This window comes from Eptatretus burgeri, chromosome 4, assembly GCF_056783735.1.
Source record: "Eptatretus burgeri isolate ZD-2024b chromosome 4, Ebu_testis_v1, whole genome shotgun sequence".
NCBI lineage: Eukaryota > Metazoa > Chordata > Myxini > Myxiniformes > Myxinidae > Eptatretus > Eptatretus burgeri.
This window is the reverse complement of record NC_140964.1, coordinates 61813944-61832079: the sequence shown is the minus strand read 5'-3', so window position 1 is coordinate 61832079 and position 18136 is coordinate 61813944. Positions and strand designations below refer to the sequence as shown.

At 38.7% G+C, this 18136-nt stretch overlaps 1 protein-coding gene and 1 long non-coding RNA gene across 4 annotated transcripts in view; one reads left to right on the top strand and one right to left on the bottom strand.

Moving 5' to 3' along the window:
• Nucleotides 1–603: 603 nt before the first annotated feature.
• LOC147028189 (uncharacterized) overlaps nt 604–18136 on the top strand; it is a 120991-nt gene continuing 103458 nt past the window's right edge. Inside the window, exons 1-2 of one of the 2 annotated variants that reach the window (XM_085878334.1) lie at nt 604–973; nt 11986–12172. In XM_085878334.1, the coding sequence (XP_085734460.1) occupies nt 964–973; nt 11986–12172 (197 nt within the window). In that variant the 5' untranslated portion in view covers nt 604–963. Of the gene's footprint in view, nt 974–3130; nt 3401–11985; nt 12173–18136 lie in introns of those variants that run through there. The other variant, XM_085878335.1, reaches the window with a different exon arrangement.
• Nucleotides 5950–18136, bottom strand: part of LOC147028190 (uncharacterized) — a 63576-nt gene continuing 51389 nt past the window's right edge. The window contains exons 3-4 of one of the 2 annotated variants that reach the window (XR_015057457.1): nt 17964–18056; nt 5950–7352 (exon numbers count right to left, since the gene is read on the bottom strand). This is a non-coding gene — a long non-coding RNA (uncharacterized LOC147028190). Of the gene's footprint in view, nt 7353–17963; nt 18061–18136 lie in introns of both variants that reach the window. The other variant, XR_015057456.1, reaches the window with a different exon arrangement.

Genomic DNA, 18136 nt, shown 5'->3' with positions numbered 1-18136 from the left:
ATTCCATCTAACGTCAGACCTGATCATAGAGTTAAACATCTCCGGTCAGAGAGTCCCTTTATGACCTATTCATGGATGTTGCTATATAAAGATAAGGCGAGTATGGATCAGATATTGATTTTTATCAAACAAATGAGTCATTATTTACAGTGATGTTATCACATTACGGACATTCGACAACTGTCCAAAAAATTTAAGTGCAATCATTGGTTCAATGAATCAACTGAAATGCTGATTATATCGACAGGTACCTAACAAGAAAACGATATTACAAACCAGAAACTTTTCGCTTGTTTCATGCCATTAGTTAAAAGTCAAAGAATAAAACAAGGATTTCTGAACTTTGATAAGAATCATTGATCATATAATTATCATCATCACTGTTGTGATAACAAGACTATATATTGTGTTATAAAATTAAATAAAAATATTTTAACTATTCAGGTATATTAATTAACCTGTGTACCAATTCGGTATGTAAACCAAACTCATTTAAAATTCATCACACACACACACACACACACACACACACACACACACACACACACACACACACACACACACACACACACACACACACACACACACACACACACACTTTCCTCGTCGCGACGGGCATCTCATGAATACATGGGCTGACCAAGTGATGCCATTAGAGGGATAACGATGCAGTGTAAACGGGACCATGGTCTGCACTGCATGAACCCTATACATGGACTCCCTCGGGTGCTTAATTGGCCAGTTGGCTCCTTTAGCATGGAAAAGCTGCTGGAGACGAAATCAAAAGCCAAGTCAGCTTGAATGAGGAGTCCGAGTGGAAGGTGCTAACTGGCGGGCCTATGGGAAAGCACCGACTGCGCCAAAGAGTACCAGACGCGCCCTCGTGGCTCGAATAGTTATGTTAGCTTTTCTGTACAATGTGCTCTAAGGAAGAATTGTCGGCCAAAGGACGGGCCAAAGTATATGGGGTCCGGTGAGTACTGCTTCGTTTCACTTCTCAAGCGCAGGCGCGAAAAGAGGTTTGGGAGGGGCAGAAAGGGGCGGGAGGGCTGTTTAACAATCCCGGAGAACTGCAGTGCTGTTTGCTTTCATTGGGATTTGGCTCGGACCCCCGGCGGCAATCACAAAACCTTACTGGTACATTCACCGTGAGTCGCAAGCACTTTTAATCTGATTCAACATTCAGATGTTGATCGAATCGCATCCACCGGCACTGCACGGATCGGTGTGAGTGCCCCCATGGAGGAATACCCAGGGTTTTGGGAGAGGAGGGTGGAGGGTGGGGGGGGAGGTGGTTGGTGTCCAAGCTTTACATAGAACATGGCATGCCTGCAGATCGTTATACGAGACATATACAAGCACAACAGTGGTCTGTACAATTAGGGAACTGGTATACTGTGGAAACATGTCTGTGTGTATTTTGACTCCTTAAAAAAGACGATCAACATATTCTATATAATATTTGGGTCACGTGCATACAGACCTAAAATAAATAAGCCACAAAACCAATCACATGATGCACCAAGGAGATGATTGTATTCATATTCGTCTAATACTGCAGCCGAAGGAGAAGCGAAATGCTCAGAAGTGTCCCTTCTCTTCTGTTGCTTTGTTGTTCCTCAATGCTTCAGCTTAATACAGTGCAGGTGATATCTCTGAGGTCATGCTGAGGATTCATTTGGGGGGATTTCCGTATGAAGATGATGTAAATAACAGTGGTTTGTGTGCACGTCTTTGTCATTTTATTTGTCCATTTTCACAGCTTACAGATGTCTCAGAAATGATTTTTTTTAATGAAATTAGCAAGTTGATATGGATGGCATCTCTCGCGATTTTGTGTGTACTTCAACTTCTCATCGTCCGCTTTATCCAAGAAACGTCCAAATGCAAAACAAATATGCCTTCAAACCAAGCAGTATTTACAAAAATAATTGTTGGTGAAGATGAGGGTCCTGTGCCCAATTGAATGATATCTGTCTCTGTCTGTCTCTCTGTCTCTGTCTCTCATCCTTTGCCGTCGCATGTCATCCTCCATCCATACCCACAATCTTTTCTTCCCCCATGAATCCTACCAAACAACCTCATACTTGCAGGTTACCGTTTCCTCGCGCTCCTCTATTCCTCTCTTTTCATTCATCCCGGCGCTTGTTTTGTCCAGCTATTTCCCCATTGTCAGTTCCAACCGTCCATCATCCCGAACTTGTATATAAATAAATAAAACGATTGTTCAGTTGAAGACTATCTCAATGTAGTGTTTCTGTATAAGTGGGCAGCCTTCATCATTGACAAATATGTGTGCAGGGTTGGAATGTTAGGAATGTTAATATAAATAATTTAATATACAGTATATACAGTGTTAAGGACTGTATGTAACTCGGGACTGTTTTTATGAAAAGTTGTGGCATGTTGGATATACATGGATCACAATTAGTAGTATAGTCAGTACAATGATATAATGCAGGAAAGTGGTAACAATACAAGTGTGCAATTAATCGGTTCATTTGTTATTTATTATGTAAAATAATTCAGACAGTTCCATTTTAAGTGCTAACATGATTGGCGTGTTTGGTATTTCAACGCTACGTCATAATGGTAATTCAAGGCACATTCAATGATTTTGTATTGAGGAGGCAAATGATCAATGTGGTTCGAGAGGGTCATCCCTGTAGGGAATCATTCCACAATGGACCCTGTCCCGGAAGGTCATGATGGTTTGACGGGCGTGCCCGGGTCCGGTACCACCCGGTGTGGGCATAGCCATGCATTGTCGATGTATTGCACAAATACTATGAGGGAGGGAAGGGAAAGGGGGTGTGGAATTAAAGAAACCCAGCTGGATACTGTTAATTGTATCCCTACACGTAGAGCGGTCTGTACACATTTTAACATTTTACCCACTACTTGCGCCCAACATAATAGGAACGCCATTACGTTGAATTAGATGAATAAACCCTGCGCAAGCTGAAAGGATCACATCGAGTACATATAAAACCTTCGAGCAGCAGAGCCTCGATTGTACATCATCTCAACGAGCACTTTAAGGGGTCGCGTTTATACGTAAACACGATTGCACGCGTGGACTCCAAGCAAGAATAAGGCACGTACGGTAGTTGGGGTGGGGGGTCCCGGGAGGTATGGGTGGTTGTGTCGGTGTATGCAGCGGAAAGGAGAGGGGGGATTTGGGAAAGTAGGGCTGGTGATGTGGGTGCGTGCGGCGGGGAATAAGGGGGGAAATGGGGATGCGGGTCTCTCCGGGACCCGCAGGCGGCGCCTCGCCCACCACACGCACCTGAATAGATGCCTACAGCAGCTTGGCGTGAACGGACGAGCGTGTGGCTTACCGCGGGTAATTCGACCAAGGCTTCCTGAATTCCGCGCTTCGGAGTTAGGTGCGCACCAGGTAAGAGCGCCACATGTTGCCATAGAAACGCGTCATTGTGACAAGTGTTCGAACCGTTCACTAAATGATGATGATGTGTCTCGTTGGTGTTGATATATATAATCTATATACATATAGTGTGTGTGTGTGTGTGTGTGTGTGTGTGTGTGTGTGTGTGTGTGTGTGTGTGTGTGTGTGTGTGTGTGTGTGTGTGTGTGTGTGTGTGTGTGTGTGTGTGTGTGTGTGTGCGTGTGTGTTTTCTAAATTTGTTTCACAGATTCTCTCGCTAAGGTGACAATTGTAATCCATCTTCACACTTGTAAAGACTAATTACTTTACACACAAAATTACCATAATAAACACCATGAGGGAAATCAATACGAGTAAACTTCCCATTTCCATTAACATATGCTGCTTCGTAAATGTGGGAATTAAAATCATTTTGGAAATTAAAAAGCTCTGGAAATTGAAGGAATTTTGAAATATCCACCAGCCTCATTGGCACGTGCAAATGTACATAATTTGTATATGAAGTCGATGTTGATAAGTGTGTTGACATCCTAATTTCCATATTTATTTTTATATACAGTATTATATAGATATTATGTGCACAAATGTATATTATATTATATATATATATATATATATATATAAATATATGTATATACATAATGGAGGTGAAAGGTGAATTACAACATATTTATGCATATTATGTACACCATTGCATGCAGTAATTTATTCAGTACATTATATGGAGGAAAGCTGATTGTTAACTTGTGTATTGAACGCATATGACATACAGTAAAGGCGATGTATGTCCTGCAGGTATCATGTACAATATGTTATACAGTGAGGCTGATTTATACCCTCAATGTTTTGTATATAACATAATAGTACATTTAGTCTGATGTGTATTTACATTGCATACAGCATTATACACAGTGATGTTGATGCATCAGGACAATATATATATATATATATATATATATATATATATATATATATATATATATATATATATATATATATATATATATATATATATATATATATATATATATATACAGTTAATATTCGGGGTGTTTCAAAAAGATTGATACAACTTTGACTTCCTGCCATTTCTTTGTTTTTTGACCGATACCGATTTCCTTTGCAGGGTTTGATGATGTTATCGTGGTATTTTTTTTCCCTGGGATGTCTAGCTCCATAGCTAAAATATGCCATTGACAATAAAGCAGAAGACAAAAGTGGTGGTTCTGTGGTTTGAGACAATCATATGTAGACTTCCGCTGGAGGTTCTGCCTGGAATACGACCTCAAAACACGTGATGGACCCACAACTTGTGCCATTCAACATATTGTGAAACATTTTGAGCACAAGGGTACAGTGCACAATCAGAGCAAGGACAACAGTGGCAGGCCAGCATCAGTCACCAAGAGCCAAGCCAACATCAACGCCATGCGGGATTCTTCAGTGCACAGTCCCAAGAAGTCCCACCGCCGGCACTCCCGGGAGCTAGGCATCAAACCAACATCATCCTGGCGTATCCTTACTAAGGAACTGAAGCTTTTCCCATAGATCATCTCTATTAGGCATAAACTGAGTCAAGATGACATAAGAAGGAGACTTGATATGTGCAAATGGCTCAGTGACACGATGGAGCGGTACCCAAAATGGATCAACCTGATCTGGTTCAGTGATGAAGCTCATTTCCATTTGAATGGTGCCATCAACAACCAAAACAACATTTCCTGGCAGAGGTCTATATATGATTTTGTCTCAAACCACAGAGCCACCACTTTTGTCTTCTGCTTCACTGTCAATGGCATAGTTGAGCGATGGAGCTAGAAATCCCAGGGAACAAATACTATACCACAATAACACCACCAAACTCTGAAAAGGAAAATGGTACAGGTCAAAAAACAAAAAAAATGGCAGGAAGTCAAAGTTATATCAATCGATTTGAAACACCACACACATATATATATATATATATATATATATATATATATATATATATATATATATATATATATATATATATATATATATATATATATATATATATATATATATATATATATATATATATATATATATATATAAATATATATAATGAGCCTGGTGTTGGCGCAGTGGTTAGGGCAGCGGCTTGGGATCCAAAAGGTCCCGAGTTCAAGCCCCGTTGGGCCACTGAATTAATACACCAGGGGGTTGACTCAGCCTGTCATCCTTCCGAGGTCGGCGAAATGAGTACCAGTATACTGGGCCGGTGTATACCCCGGTTAAAATAGGTGTACCATATCCCTGTGTCGTAAGAGACGACCAGGGTTGCGTCAGGAAGGGCATCCGGCGTAAAACATGTGCCAAATCACTATGCGGATCATAAGGATGATCTGCTGTGGCGACCCCTAACGGGAGTAGCCGAAGGAAGAAGAAGATATATATATATATATATATATATATATATATATATATATATATATATATATATATATATATATATATATATATATATTTCTACACACACATATAGAAACATACACACAAACATGCATACATACATAAATATTAAATATGACATCCGAGTAGAAGAAGATACCCTGCAAAGTGTGACAGGGTTTTAATCCACATCATCAATTGCTCGTGCAAGCGATTTGGGTTGGTGAGTGTTTAGCATCCAGGAAGGAGATAAATGACGTTTGAAATATAAAACACATGCACACCTGTGGGCGCAGACAGCAGGTGTATCAGTGAAAACGCGACCACTGTCTGCATACATGCATTTCATCTGACCTTTATTATGAGCCATTTATCTGTGGATGATCCAACAAAGGAGCAGAAGGTGGGAATGATGGACAGATATGTAGGCTGCAGAAACATGATATTTCTGCTGTGACCTAATGTAATGGGGATTTCAAGTGAAACATTGTGTTGCCTCAAAGGGGAGCAATATAAACCAAGTTTTTAGTATACTGCCATTATATTCTATGTTTGTTATCTGCGAAACATTGTGGATTACCGTTAGTCTCAATAATTGGTTTTTTTTTTTTTGCAGTGTTATGCAAATTGAACTAGAAAGAGCAATCGGAAATTGCAGACTCTTGCCAGGACTCGTTTTGTGTGGTGTATTTTGTGTGGCAAATAAATGTACGATTTACGAAATGAAAGGTCATCGATTGCAAATGAAAGGTCTAAATGGTCTATAGGGAAAAGTTCTGAAAAGGTGTAAAGGTCGAAAATTGTAAAGGACGAAAGGTCTAAAGGGGTTGAAAGGTTCTAAAGTGTATAAAGGGTCCTAAAAAGTCTAATTGGTATATGGTGTAATTTAAGCTCTGAAGGGGCTGAATTGTTTAAAGGGGTCGAAGGAGTCTTAAAACGTCAAAAAGTCAAAGGGTCTAAAGGGTATTGAAAGGTCTTAAAAAGGTCTAAAAGGGGCCTGAAGGGTCTAAGTGGTATAACAAGTGTAAAGGTATGGAGAGTCTAAAGGGGATTAACCTGTCTAAAGGAACTTAAAATCTAAGGTTTCTGAAGGGTATAAAGGGACCTAAAAGATCTAAAGGACGAAAGATCAAAAACGGTACGTCCCAATAATACATAAGTATTGGATGAAATTAAAAGATGTTGTCATGGTCCAATGGTACATAATTAAAATACGTACTCATGGTCCAACTCGCATTCAAACAGTACGGAATTAACAGATATACCACATTTCAAAAGTAGGTAATTAATATACATACTCACTTTCCAATACAACATACTTAATAGATTTAGTACTCACTTTAAATTTGTACGTAATCAATACATGTACTCACATTCCAAAACTACATAATTAATCCATCCATCCATTGGGACCATACTCTGTGCAGAGCGAAGGTGCTGCATTAGTAGTCTCCTTGGCTAATGGGCACAATCCTGGACGGGTCGCCACTCCGACACAGTATACCAGCAAGCTGGCACTCATTTTGCCGACCTTGGAAGGATGACAGACAGAGTCAACCCCACCTGGTATTAATTCAACAGCCAGGCGGGATTTCAACTCAGGATCCTGGTATCCCAGGCCCACCACCCTAACCATTAAGACATTAAGACATATTCTATTCACATTCCAATGGTCCATAATTTACCTCCACCACCGAAGGTGAAGGAGGTTATGTTTTCACGTGTGTGTGTGTGTGTGTGTGTGTGTGTGTGTGTGTGTGTGTGTGTGTGTGTGTGTGTGTGTGTGTGTGTGTGTGTGTGTGTGTGTGTGTGTGTGTGTGCGCGTGTGTGTGCAGGATATCTCAAAAAGTTGCACACAGATCCGGATGAAATTTCCTGGGCAGGTTGGGTGTGTGACAAGGGAGAACTGATTAGATTTTGGTGAAGATCCGAGTTCGGATCCGAGAATTTTTTAAGTGATTCTTCACCATTGAGAGACAGAGCTAAAGTCATACATAGCACGATATCTCAAAAAGTTGGGAACGGATTCGGACGAAACTTGGTGGTCAGTTTGGGTGTGTGACCACAACGAATTGATTCGATTTTAGTGAAGATCCGAATCTGGATCTGGATATGAGAATTTTTTAATTTATCAAGTCATTCTTCACCATTGAGAGATCGGGCTCAAAAACAATATGTAGCATGATATTTCAAAAACGTAATGAGCCCGATATGTTCTCGTGGATCACGCATTACGTGGCGGAAGTGTGTGCTCAACTGAGTGCCCTTCTAGTTAATAAATGTGCTTATGTTCTATTTTTACCGTGCCATTATTATCATCACCATTATCATTATAATTATAAACCCTATCATTTTCAATATTGTCATTATCATCATCATTATGTATCATCATTATGTACCATTATCAATATTATCATCATTATGTACCATTATCAATATTATCAATATCATGATGTATCGATATCATTATGTGCTATTCTCATTATGTATCATTATAATTATCATTTTGTCCCATTAAAATTATCATTATAATTATTATTATTATTATCATGATATACCATTAAAATTACAATTTTCGTTATCGTTATGCATCATTATCATTTCAATGGTATATAATTTATAGATATACTTAGGTTTGTGCGGACGAACAGACATATGGACCCAATGTAATACCCTCTTCTCTGGCGAGGGTATTAATGAATTGCAGATAAGTGACATAATTAGGTAATTAATACATTAATGGTATTTATCGACAAGTTAGAACAGCTCTCTCATTGCACATTCTCCTTAAAGGTGTCAAGTATGGGTTTGACTCCTGATCTGACTCTGAACTGTCTTGTTGGTGCTTCACAAGCAGGTCATTGCATCACTAATTGCGCCCTGGGGTTGATGCTAAACCGGACATTCCCTTGGCTAGCATTAGGTGGTAGACGATACATCCCAGGGTGTTCTTTGATGAAGAGTATCGAGATATGGCCAGCACTCTGAACAAATTAAAAATTTCTGCTGTGGCTACCGGTGTAGACCACTCCGTGTACTCCTTGCTGTGACACTGAACCTGGCCTTGTGGAGACCACCAAACAACAACAAACGCTATCCCACATCTATCCTTATACAAAATGGATTAATTTTATAATCATATCCTTTAATCATCTATGAATTAAAAGATGTTAAAAAGTTGACAATTTCTGTCCAGACTTCACCAATATATTTAATATTTATATACCTGTTTTGCAAAATCCGATGATGTGCTCATACAATACAGATTTGCATATGCAACGACTGGCGCTGGCCAACTATTCTTGATATGGCTAAGTGCATCTTACATGATCTTTTGCCGGTCACTTTTGACCACCAAGTAGTTCTGCGTCTGACAATGGCAGCTTTGAGTTTGCTTTGCGGCATCGTGTTTGGCATCGCACAAGATTTGTTTCTGTGTAATAATGTAGGAAGATAATGAGTCATGATGTAATGAATTGATGAAACAGAGACACTATTTCCACAAAGCCTCACTATAAGCCTATTGGATAAACTGCAGTTGATTTGCTGTTACATGTGGAATGTGTCGTTTTAATGCATTTGTCCTTTGGTTCAGGTTTTCCTTGATGGTTTTATATTTAGGTATGAGGATGGTGGGAGAGCAGAAGAACAAGGGGAATGTCATGAGGTTAGGGAAAACAGTGGTACCACACAGCAAACACTTGCACTGCAGCACAAGGAGAGGGACTGTATAAGGATGGGAACAGGACCTCTGCAGTGGATGTAGTGAAGGTCAGTAGTGGAAATGTGAGGCACCATGAGGTGGTGGTGGGTGCTGCAGATTGAAATCCTGTTGTGAAGAGATAATGGAGTTGGGAAGCCAGTTCCACATGCTGGGAAAGGGGGTATAAAGGGTATGAAATAATGGAGGTGCGCCTTGAGTTTCGACTTGGGGAGGGTAACAAGGAAAGGGTCTCCTTTGATCCAAGATACTAATATGCATGTATAAATATGACATATTGTTTTATAAATTATTTTATATATTATTTATATTTACATAAACAGTACATATATATATATATATATATATATATATATATATATATACACATATATACACATATATATATATATATATATATATATATACACACACACATATGTAAATTTTTTCATAAAAGATTATATAAAATGTGTATGTATATATATATATATATATATATATATATATATATATATATATATATATATATATACACACACACATATGTAAATTTTTTTCATAAAAGATTATATAAAATGTGTATGTATATATATATATATATATATATATATATATATATATATATATATATATATATATATATATATATATATATATATATATATATACATATATATTTTATATAATAGTTTATGAAAAAAAGATATATATATATATATATATATATATATATATATATATATTATTTGTATTTACACACTGAAAATGATAAACCACATGCATGCGCATACAGTGTACATGTTCATACTCTATCCTGATAAAGCTACTGACCTGATTCACAATGTGCAACACGACCAATGGTACAAGACCAATGGTACCCATGATTTACCTTGGTGCATTCAGTGTTAAACTTCCAAATCTAATATCTCTTTAGTTTCAGACTACGGAAAATACCGTTAGTTAATTAATCCCCATAAAAGTTGAACAAAGCAATGCCTTGTGTTACATATATATATATATATATATATATATATATATATATATATATATATATATATATATATATATATATATATATATATATATATATATATATATATATATATCTGAACTGCAATTTAATAAGGCCGCAATTTTTGGACAGGTCAGTTAAGCATGACCAACCAATCAGGACCCCTCCCCCCCACCCCCCCCCCCCCATGCACACAAATGCTCAATACTGCTGCTGTGTTTAGCAGATTTCAGTGCCAAATGTTTTTATTATTATTAATAATATTCCTTTTCATTGGAGTGAAAGGGTTAATGCAGGTAAGATGAAAAGTCATCATTTACCAGGTGACAGGAGGGAATATATAGATCATACATCCGTTCCAAGGAATTCTTCACCATGGAATACACTTCAATATTTGTTTGGGTGGTTTCATGATATTTCATTTGGGTCTTTCAGGCATGGTGGATCCAAACTTGCAGCTGACTTTCACCGAAATTGTCCATGTTCCCAATGAATCAATTGTAATTTCTTCTGATTCTGATTTATCAGACTCTGTTATAGAGTGTCAGTGCTGGTGAAGCATTTTCTTGGCGAGGGTTATACTGGGTGGTTTGCCATTGCCTTCCCAGCAGTAGTTACAGCTGGAATTTGGAATTTGTTGAGGGTGCCAGCAGATGGGACGCTCAGTTTAATATCCGGCCATCCGAGGGACGCCACACATATTGATGAATTGCCTTGCCTGTGAAGCACCAAGATCACAGTATATCGTTGGGTAGGGGTTCGAACCCAGGCTACACAGCTGAGAAGCGAGTGTGCGTACCTCTCGGGTCTCGGTCATACTGCCAGCTCACAAAGTCCTGCAGTGGTCAATGTTGTCCTGCTTTTCAACCCTCAAAATTCCTCACATCTGTGGGGTCAAACTCTGAAATTTTTATCTTCACAAATTGTCAATAATGATGCAACAACTCGAATACAAATTTGAGTAAAATGAGTGAAAGGAACGAAAGAAACAAAGTAAAATGAGGAACAAATCTCTCTTCCTTTGAGTTTTAAATTTGATAAGGGTATTATTATCCAGCATTTGTATTTATCAGTAAATCCCATGTATCATGAGGACCACATCACAATATCTTTCACAACTGAACATAATAGGAGGAGGTAGGTGATGTTCATTTCCTCTGTCTTTGAAGACAAAATTATGTCTTTGTGCACAAATTTCAAAAGGAGCAAGTTTTGTCCACAAACGTTCTTAAATCGAATATTAGGTGTTTGATGCGTCAAATGCTTCTCCCCATATTAACGCTACCTAACCAACCCTCAAACTTGTAGGTTATTGTTTCCTCCCCTCTTTCTCTGTTCAACTATTCTCTTGCTTGTTGTGTCCCACCGTGGTCATCTCACTTTTCCATGAGCCTGAATCTTGGGTGGAACCAAACCTGCCATCAATGATTGAATGCTTTGTTTGCTCAGTGATACGTGGTCCCCACGGAGTGATGAGCAACAGCACGGCAGAGGCAAGGCTTTCTGCTGGGGGGTTTGCATCCCATCATGCACTCGCCTTGGTCAACCATAGCAGACCTGATGATACCCGCTCTGAGAGGCTTTGCTTCAGTGGGACCCAACCCTGGGGATTGGATCCACGGGAACGGTCTGGCAGGTGAGCGTCATTACAGAGATTGCCAAGTTATGGGGCTTGTTATGATTTCAAAACAGGCAGGTTGAGATTGTCAGAAAATGAGGGCAAAGCTTAAGCCTTGGTGTTATTGTCCAATCAGAAATGTTGACCATGCCCACTCATGCAGGTATATCTTGAATTCACGTTCTGTTTGCGTAATTAATTTCTGAAGGCAATTTTGTTGCTGAAACCTTGGCTGTGATACAAACGTACAGTGCACAACTGTTTATGTTTATGGGAGATCTGTATCGGATTATTAAAAGAAAAGGTTTTTTTTGTTAATACCAGGGCAGGATAGCTATGTTAACCCAATGCTTGTCTCTGAACTGGTCGATCTACCTGGGTTTGAACCAATGTGGAATCAGACCCAAATAAACCTACCGTTCTGGTGTGGTACCAGCAGGGGGTGCTGTATAGTGGAACTCACCCTACTTGTGGAGAAGACATTAAGCTGGGCATCCCATCTGCAATGATGTGGACTTAATGTGTCATCTGGTACTGCAACAGACCTTTGAGTCAGTACTTCGCCTATATGACGCAGACATTAAACAGAATTAGATATATGTATACGAATTGTAATGAGACATGATTGAATGTACAACTAAGTAGCTATGTAATGAATGAAGTAATAGATTTAACTTTACTCTCACCTATATGAATCCGATTAAATGTATAGTGGGATTTGGGAGCAAATATATGGAATACGAGTCTACTTATGGAATACTAGACGGAGGTTGTGTTTACACCTCTGTTTGTCTGTCCGTTTACACCTCTTAAAAGGCTTTGAACGGATTCAGACAAAATGTGGTGGACAGGTTGGGTGTGTGCCAAGAACAAATTGATTCTGTTTAAGTGAAGATTCGGATTCGGATATGAGAATTTTTAAGTGATTCTTCACCTTCAGAGATAGGGCCAAAAACGATTTATATTCCGATATGTCAAAAAGTTGTGGACGAGTTTTAACAAAACTTGGAAGATGAGTTTGGTGAGGGGGGTGGGAGTAACAAGAACAAGCTGATTAGATTTTGGTTCAGGTCTGGATCCAGTTCTGACCTATTAGTGGGATACAAAACGTAAACTGTTCAGCTTGGCGGAGGTATGCACTCCACCGAGTGCCATTCTAGTGCCTGCATATTAAGGCTCATGTCTGTCTCTGTCGGCGGCCAAGACAAACAATGGATTTTATCAACGAAAAGTTAGTGAGAATGTCAAATGAGGTGCGAATGATGTTTCAAAAGTTAACCATTTGTCAGAGCATATGACTTTTGAAAGGTAATACAAACCTCGTTTCCAATGTGGTTAGCATACTCCCATTAACCTTTCATTCATAAGACCCACTGTGTATAACCCAGGCTTGTAATGCCATTTCTGTGGTCGTACTATTCATTGTATTTGATATAATTGCAATTTTATGATGCTCACCCTCATGATGACCTGTTCCGCCCCAAATGGCAACAAAGTAAATGTGTTAATGGGCCTTTAAAATAATGGACACGTTTATTACAGTTTAAATACTAAAATACTGTTTTCTAACAATATGCATCATGTTTGAGAGATGAACAAAATAACACAATATTTTATATTCTTGGCATAAATCTTGGCGAACATCACAAAACGATTTTTTTAAATGGACTTCAAAATATGGATAACGGTAATAATCCCAAGAGTGGACTCCCTCAGATGGCATAAAAACTCAACTTTGTTTTATCTTCAAAGTTCATACTATGAGTGTACTATGAAAAATTATATCAATGGTAAAGAAAATATCTTCATCTTCAATTTATTTGAACACACACAAACACACACACACACACAATATTAATCCAGTACGTATGTGTGTGTTTTATGTGTTATAATTATAATATAATATCTTAAGCAGTTTCTTTCATTATTTGAAGTTGAATACATTTAAAACAGAAATGTCAAAACGAGATCCCATCAGTAGATGTCAAACTGGTGGTTTTGAAGGTACTTTGTAATAATAGTTTTAATTACCCATGAGTCGATTGGTAAAAGTTTTTGATTTGATCTTGTTTGTTTTTTTCCCATTGAAAAAAAATTAAAAAAAACATACGTGCGTTTTTAGAAATGTGGAAAGAACCTGAATTTTTTTTTTGTTTTGTTTAATCGTTTAACTTTTGGATTATGTGCACACACATCTCTCTTTTACCAAGTCTAATTAAATGCCGAAAAGATCTCAAAGAATATCGTTTTAAAAATTTGTCTTTTCGAAAAAGGAGTTGAAGCAGCAGTCGTGCTGGAGAAAGGCAATACTTCAAATTTAAAGAACTAAAACAATCTTTAAATGCGCTTTTGTATTACAATTCTGACAAGAATGAAACTCAGAAATGGTTATATCACTTGTACTAATCGAAATGGTTAAATGATGTTGCATGGCGTTTGCAACTCAGGAACATCTACCCACTTCAGGTGAGGCAATGAAGATTGGGACAATTAAATTTGACAATTGGCAGGATCACCTCGAGGTATGAGCATCGCCTCTGAATGGTCCAGCCTTGGTTTGAATCTCGACCCAACTATAAACTATCATCCTGGTGATTCGTCAGCAGTGCGAGGCGTCAGTGTGCAGTCCATATGAAGGATGTTAATCTGGAGGATCTGTCTGCTAGCACTGGGCATTGGTGGACATTGAAAATCCCATGGTGTCTTTCGTGAAGAATAGGGGAGTAATCCCCGGCACCCTGAACAAATTAGACTGACCTTTACTCGAATCACAGGCTGTTCGTTCGAATTGTACTGACCTGCCCAGCCCGTTCGTGAAAGGCTTGGACCAAAAACGTTCCCCTGCATGAAAATGAGAATAATTGCGGCCCTTAAATAAGAAATGAGTAGTATTGTTTTCTTACAATATGTACCCACCCACCCCCCTTCCCCACCATCCATCGCAGCTTGAGCTCATGCAAATGCGCAATGATTGCTTATTTTATTAAACTGTAACTGTGCGTCACATTTCTCCCTTTACCCAACGTCTCCCATGCTATTCGTCCCATACCTTGTTCTCTCCGCTCAACCACAAACTGCTCCTTTCGCCTTGTAATTAATAAGACCTGATGTTGGTGGTGTGGCTGCATTGGGTGTGGAATATGGCACAGGTATGATGGGTCAAATAGACTTTGCAGTTTCATTACCCTGTAGTATTTTGAATTGGGTAGGTTTAAGAATTTTGTTCTACAGGTTTCTGAATACACCATAGCTGGTTATTTTGTCTCGGTCGGTTTGAAAGTAAATTTGCGTGATGCCATTGCTCGCCTGACTCTTGTGCTCACCAAGTCACCAGGTCTCACACCAGCCTCACCTTCACTCTGCTTCCCTAAGCATTTGCCATGTGTATATGTATATATATATATATATATATATATATATATATATATATATATATATATATATATATATATATATATATATATATATATATATATATATATATATATGTGTTGTGGTGTTTTGTACACTTCGGTATGAATCCTCCCGATTATCCAGGCTTTTGTTTTCACGGGCTATTCATTTGTTAAAATAAATAAATAATTTGACTTAATTTTAATGTTGCATCAAGTTTCGAGCCATTGAAAGATGAATTCCAAAACTGATCTTAGTTTTCACTTTGACTGATTTAATATTAATTACTGGATTTATTATATTTTTGCGGGAATTTTTTTTCATAATATACTATAGACTTGTTTAAAAATCTTTTTGATTACATTTATATGTCTCACGGAGGAGCGTGCAATGCAGTACACGTCTTGCAGGCCAAGGACATCAGGATGAATTAGAAAGATGTTAGCAGACAATGGACAAATCAACAATTTATGGGATTTAAATCCAGGATCCCAATCATTGTGAGGCACGTGCGTGCTCGAATGGGAAACCAAACGGCTGAATGAGCAAAAAAAGGATGTGCAGAGGAGGTCCAGCAGGAGACCCACGGAGTGCGTGACCACATGTGCTGGCTCCTTAATAATTAAATGGCAAAGCATGATAACCAGATGTTGCTCACATTTATATCACATTTAAGGGACATGTTAACACCTGACTTATGGAGCTCTCAGCAAGTCAGGCCAGCTGAGCTTGATGTGACATGGGCCTATTCATCAGCATCTGACAGGATGGTGCAGAGGTAGCACAGTTACCTGTGAGCTGTTTAGTCTGGATTAGATTCCCGAGCAAACTATAAACTGTCGGATTGGTGCTTCCCAGGCTGGGTGATGCATCACCAGGTAACATCATCCCCTCGGATGAACCTCAAGTTGGGTGCTCCGTCTGCTCACACCAGCTGGTGGGCATTAAAGATCCCATGGTGTCTTTCACGAAGAGTAGGTTAATTATCGCCACACCCGAAACAAATTCCAAATTCCTGCTCTAATCGTCTTCAGTCAAACATCAGGCCTGGCCAGCTGGTTCGTGAAAGACTTGGCACAAAGGCTTTCCTCGGCCTATCTCACAGGCAAAACAAGAGGCAAAGGTCGGAATAATTGGGACCGTTAATGGAATTTATTATTATTATTTGTGCAGTCTGTGGCTGCTAGTTGCATCATTGCTGGTAGCATGGCTGCCCCCTGTTTCCAGTAAGCTGGTACTCATTTTGCCAACCTCAGAAGGATGACAGACTGAGTCAACCCACCTGGTGTTATTTAATGGAAAAAAGGGGCTCAAAGTTCTCAAACTCAAGACCCTGAGATCTTAAGCCAGCCACCTTAACCGTTAAGCCAACACCAGGATTGTTAACAAAGTAAGAGAGATATTTACAAAGGCATTGTGGTGCTCAGTTCCTTTTTTTATACTATGTTATTATCGTATATTTGTTAATCTACATTCCGTTTTACTATTCCAAATTTGACTGTTAATGGCGAATCTAATTTCCCATTTTGTGCTAACTGCTTATGGAGGTTCAATGGCAATTAAAAGTTGGAATGTTTTATCGCCCGGTAATAAATTAATATAAATTGAGAATTGTGGGTTTAAACTCGTCCGTGCATCTCACACTAATTGGGAACATAACCCATCGTTTTCTCATTCTTATTGCGCGTCAAATACACTATTCAGGTCAATGTTCATAATAATTTGAGTTTCAATGAAGTCGCTAATTGTCGTGACACGTTTGATTCAAAACAGCCACCGAAGCAAATGACGTGCATCATTAAGAGTTCGTGCAGCGAGAAACCAGGCGCAGGTTTCATTTTCTGTGAATACACCTGGACGGTGTCACTGGTTTACGTATAGCCAACTGGAGAAAGGCTTCTTGTTTATTTGCACATTTTAAATGCTTATTACGGAGCTTACAGGTAGAAACAAGAACTATATAAATAAAGGGACAGAGTCTGTCTGTCCGTGTCTTGTAATCCCCATTTCCTATCTCCTCTCTCATCACTTTGTGCCATGTCACCAAACTTCATCAGCATAATTCACAGTCTTACAATTTTGCTAATTGTATCTAAATTAACTTCCAACTATTCCTTTTATTTTGTTTGGCCTAGTTGATCGTAAACTTTTCTCAAAGCGTTCACCATACTGGATTACGTCACATTATTTCAGTGAGTGATGTGCTTCCAGGCTCAACAATCAGCAAGTGGTAGTTGTTGCTGATGCTGCTGCTGTTATTATCCTACACATGCGTAGCGAAAAGCCGGGTTAAGCAATTGGTTCAGTTTGTCTGTCTGTCTGTCTGTCTGTCTGTGTTTAAACATCAGTTTATGATCGAAGAACAACTTACTTTCAATTGAATATTATATTTTGAACACGAATCGGAAAAACAAACCTGTAGTTTAGCAGTTCTTTGGCTCTGAATTCATCCCGATCACGCATGCACATAGAGGGGTGGGATGATTTTTTCTTTTTTTACTCCATCTGCCTGTCTGGCAATCAAACAAAATCATTCCAAACAGGAAACTTGCTGTTTTTAGAGATGTCATAAAGGACACAATCAACAGG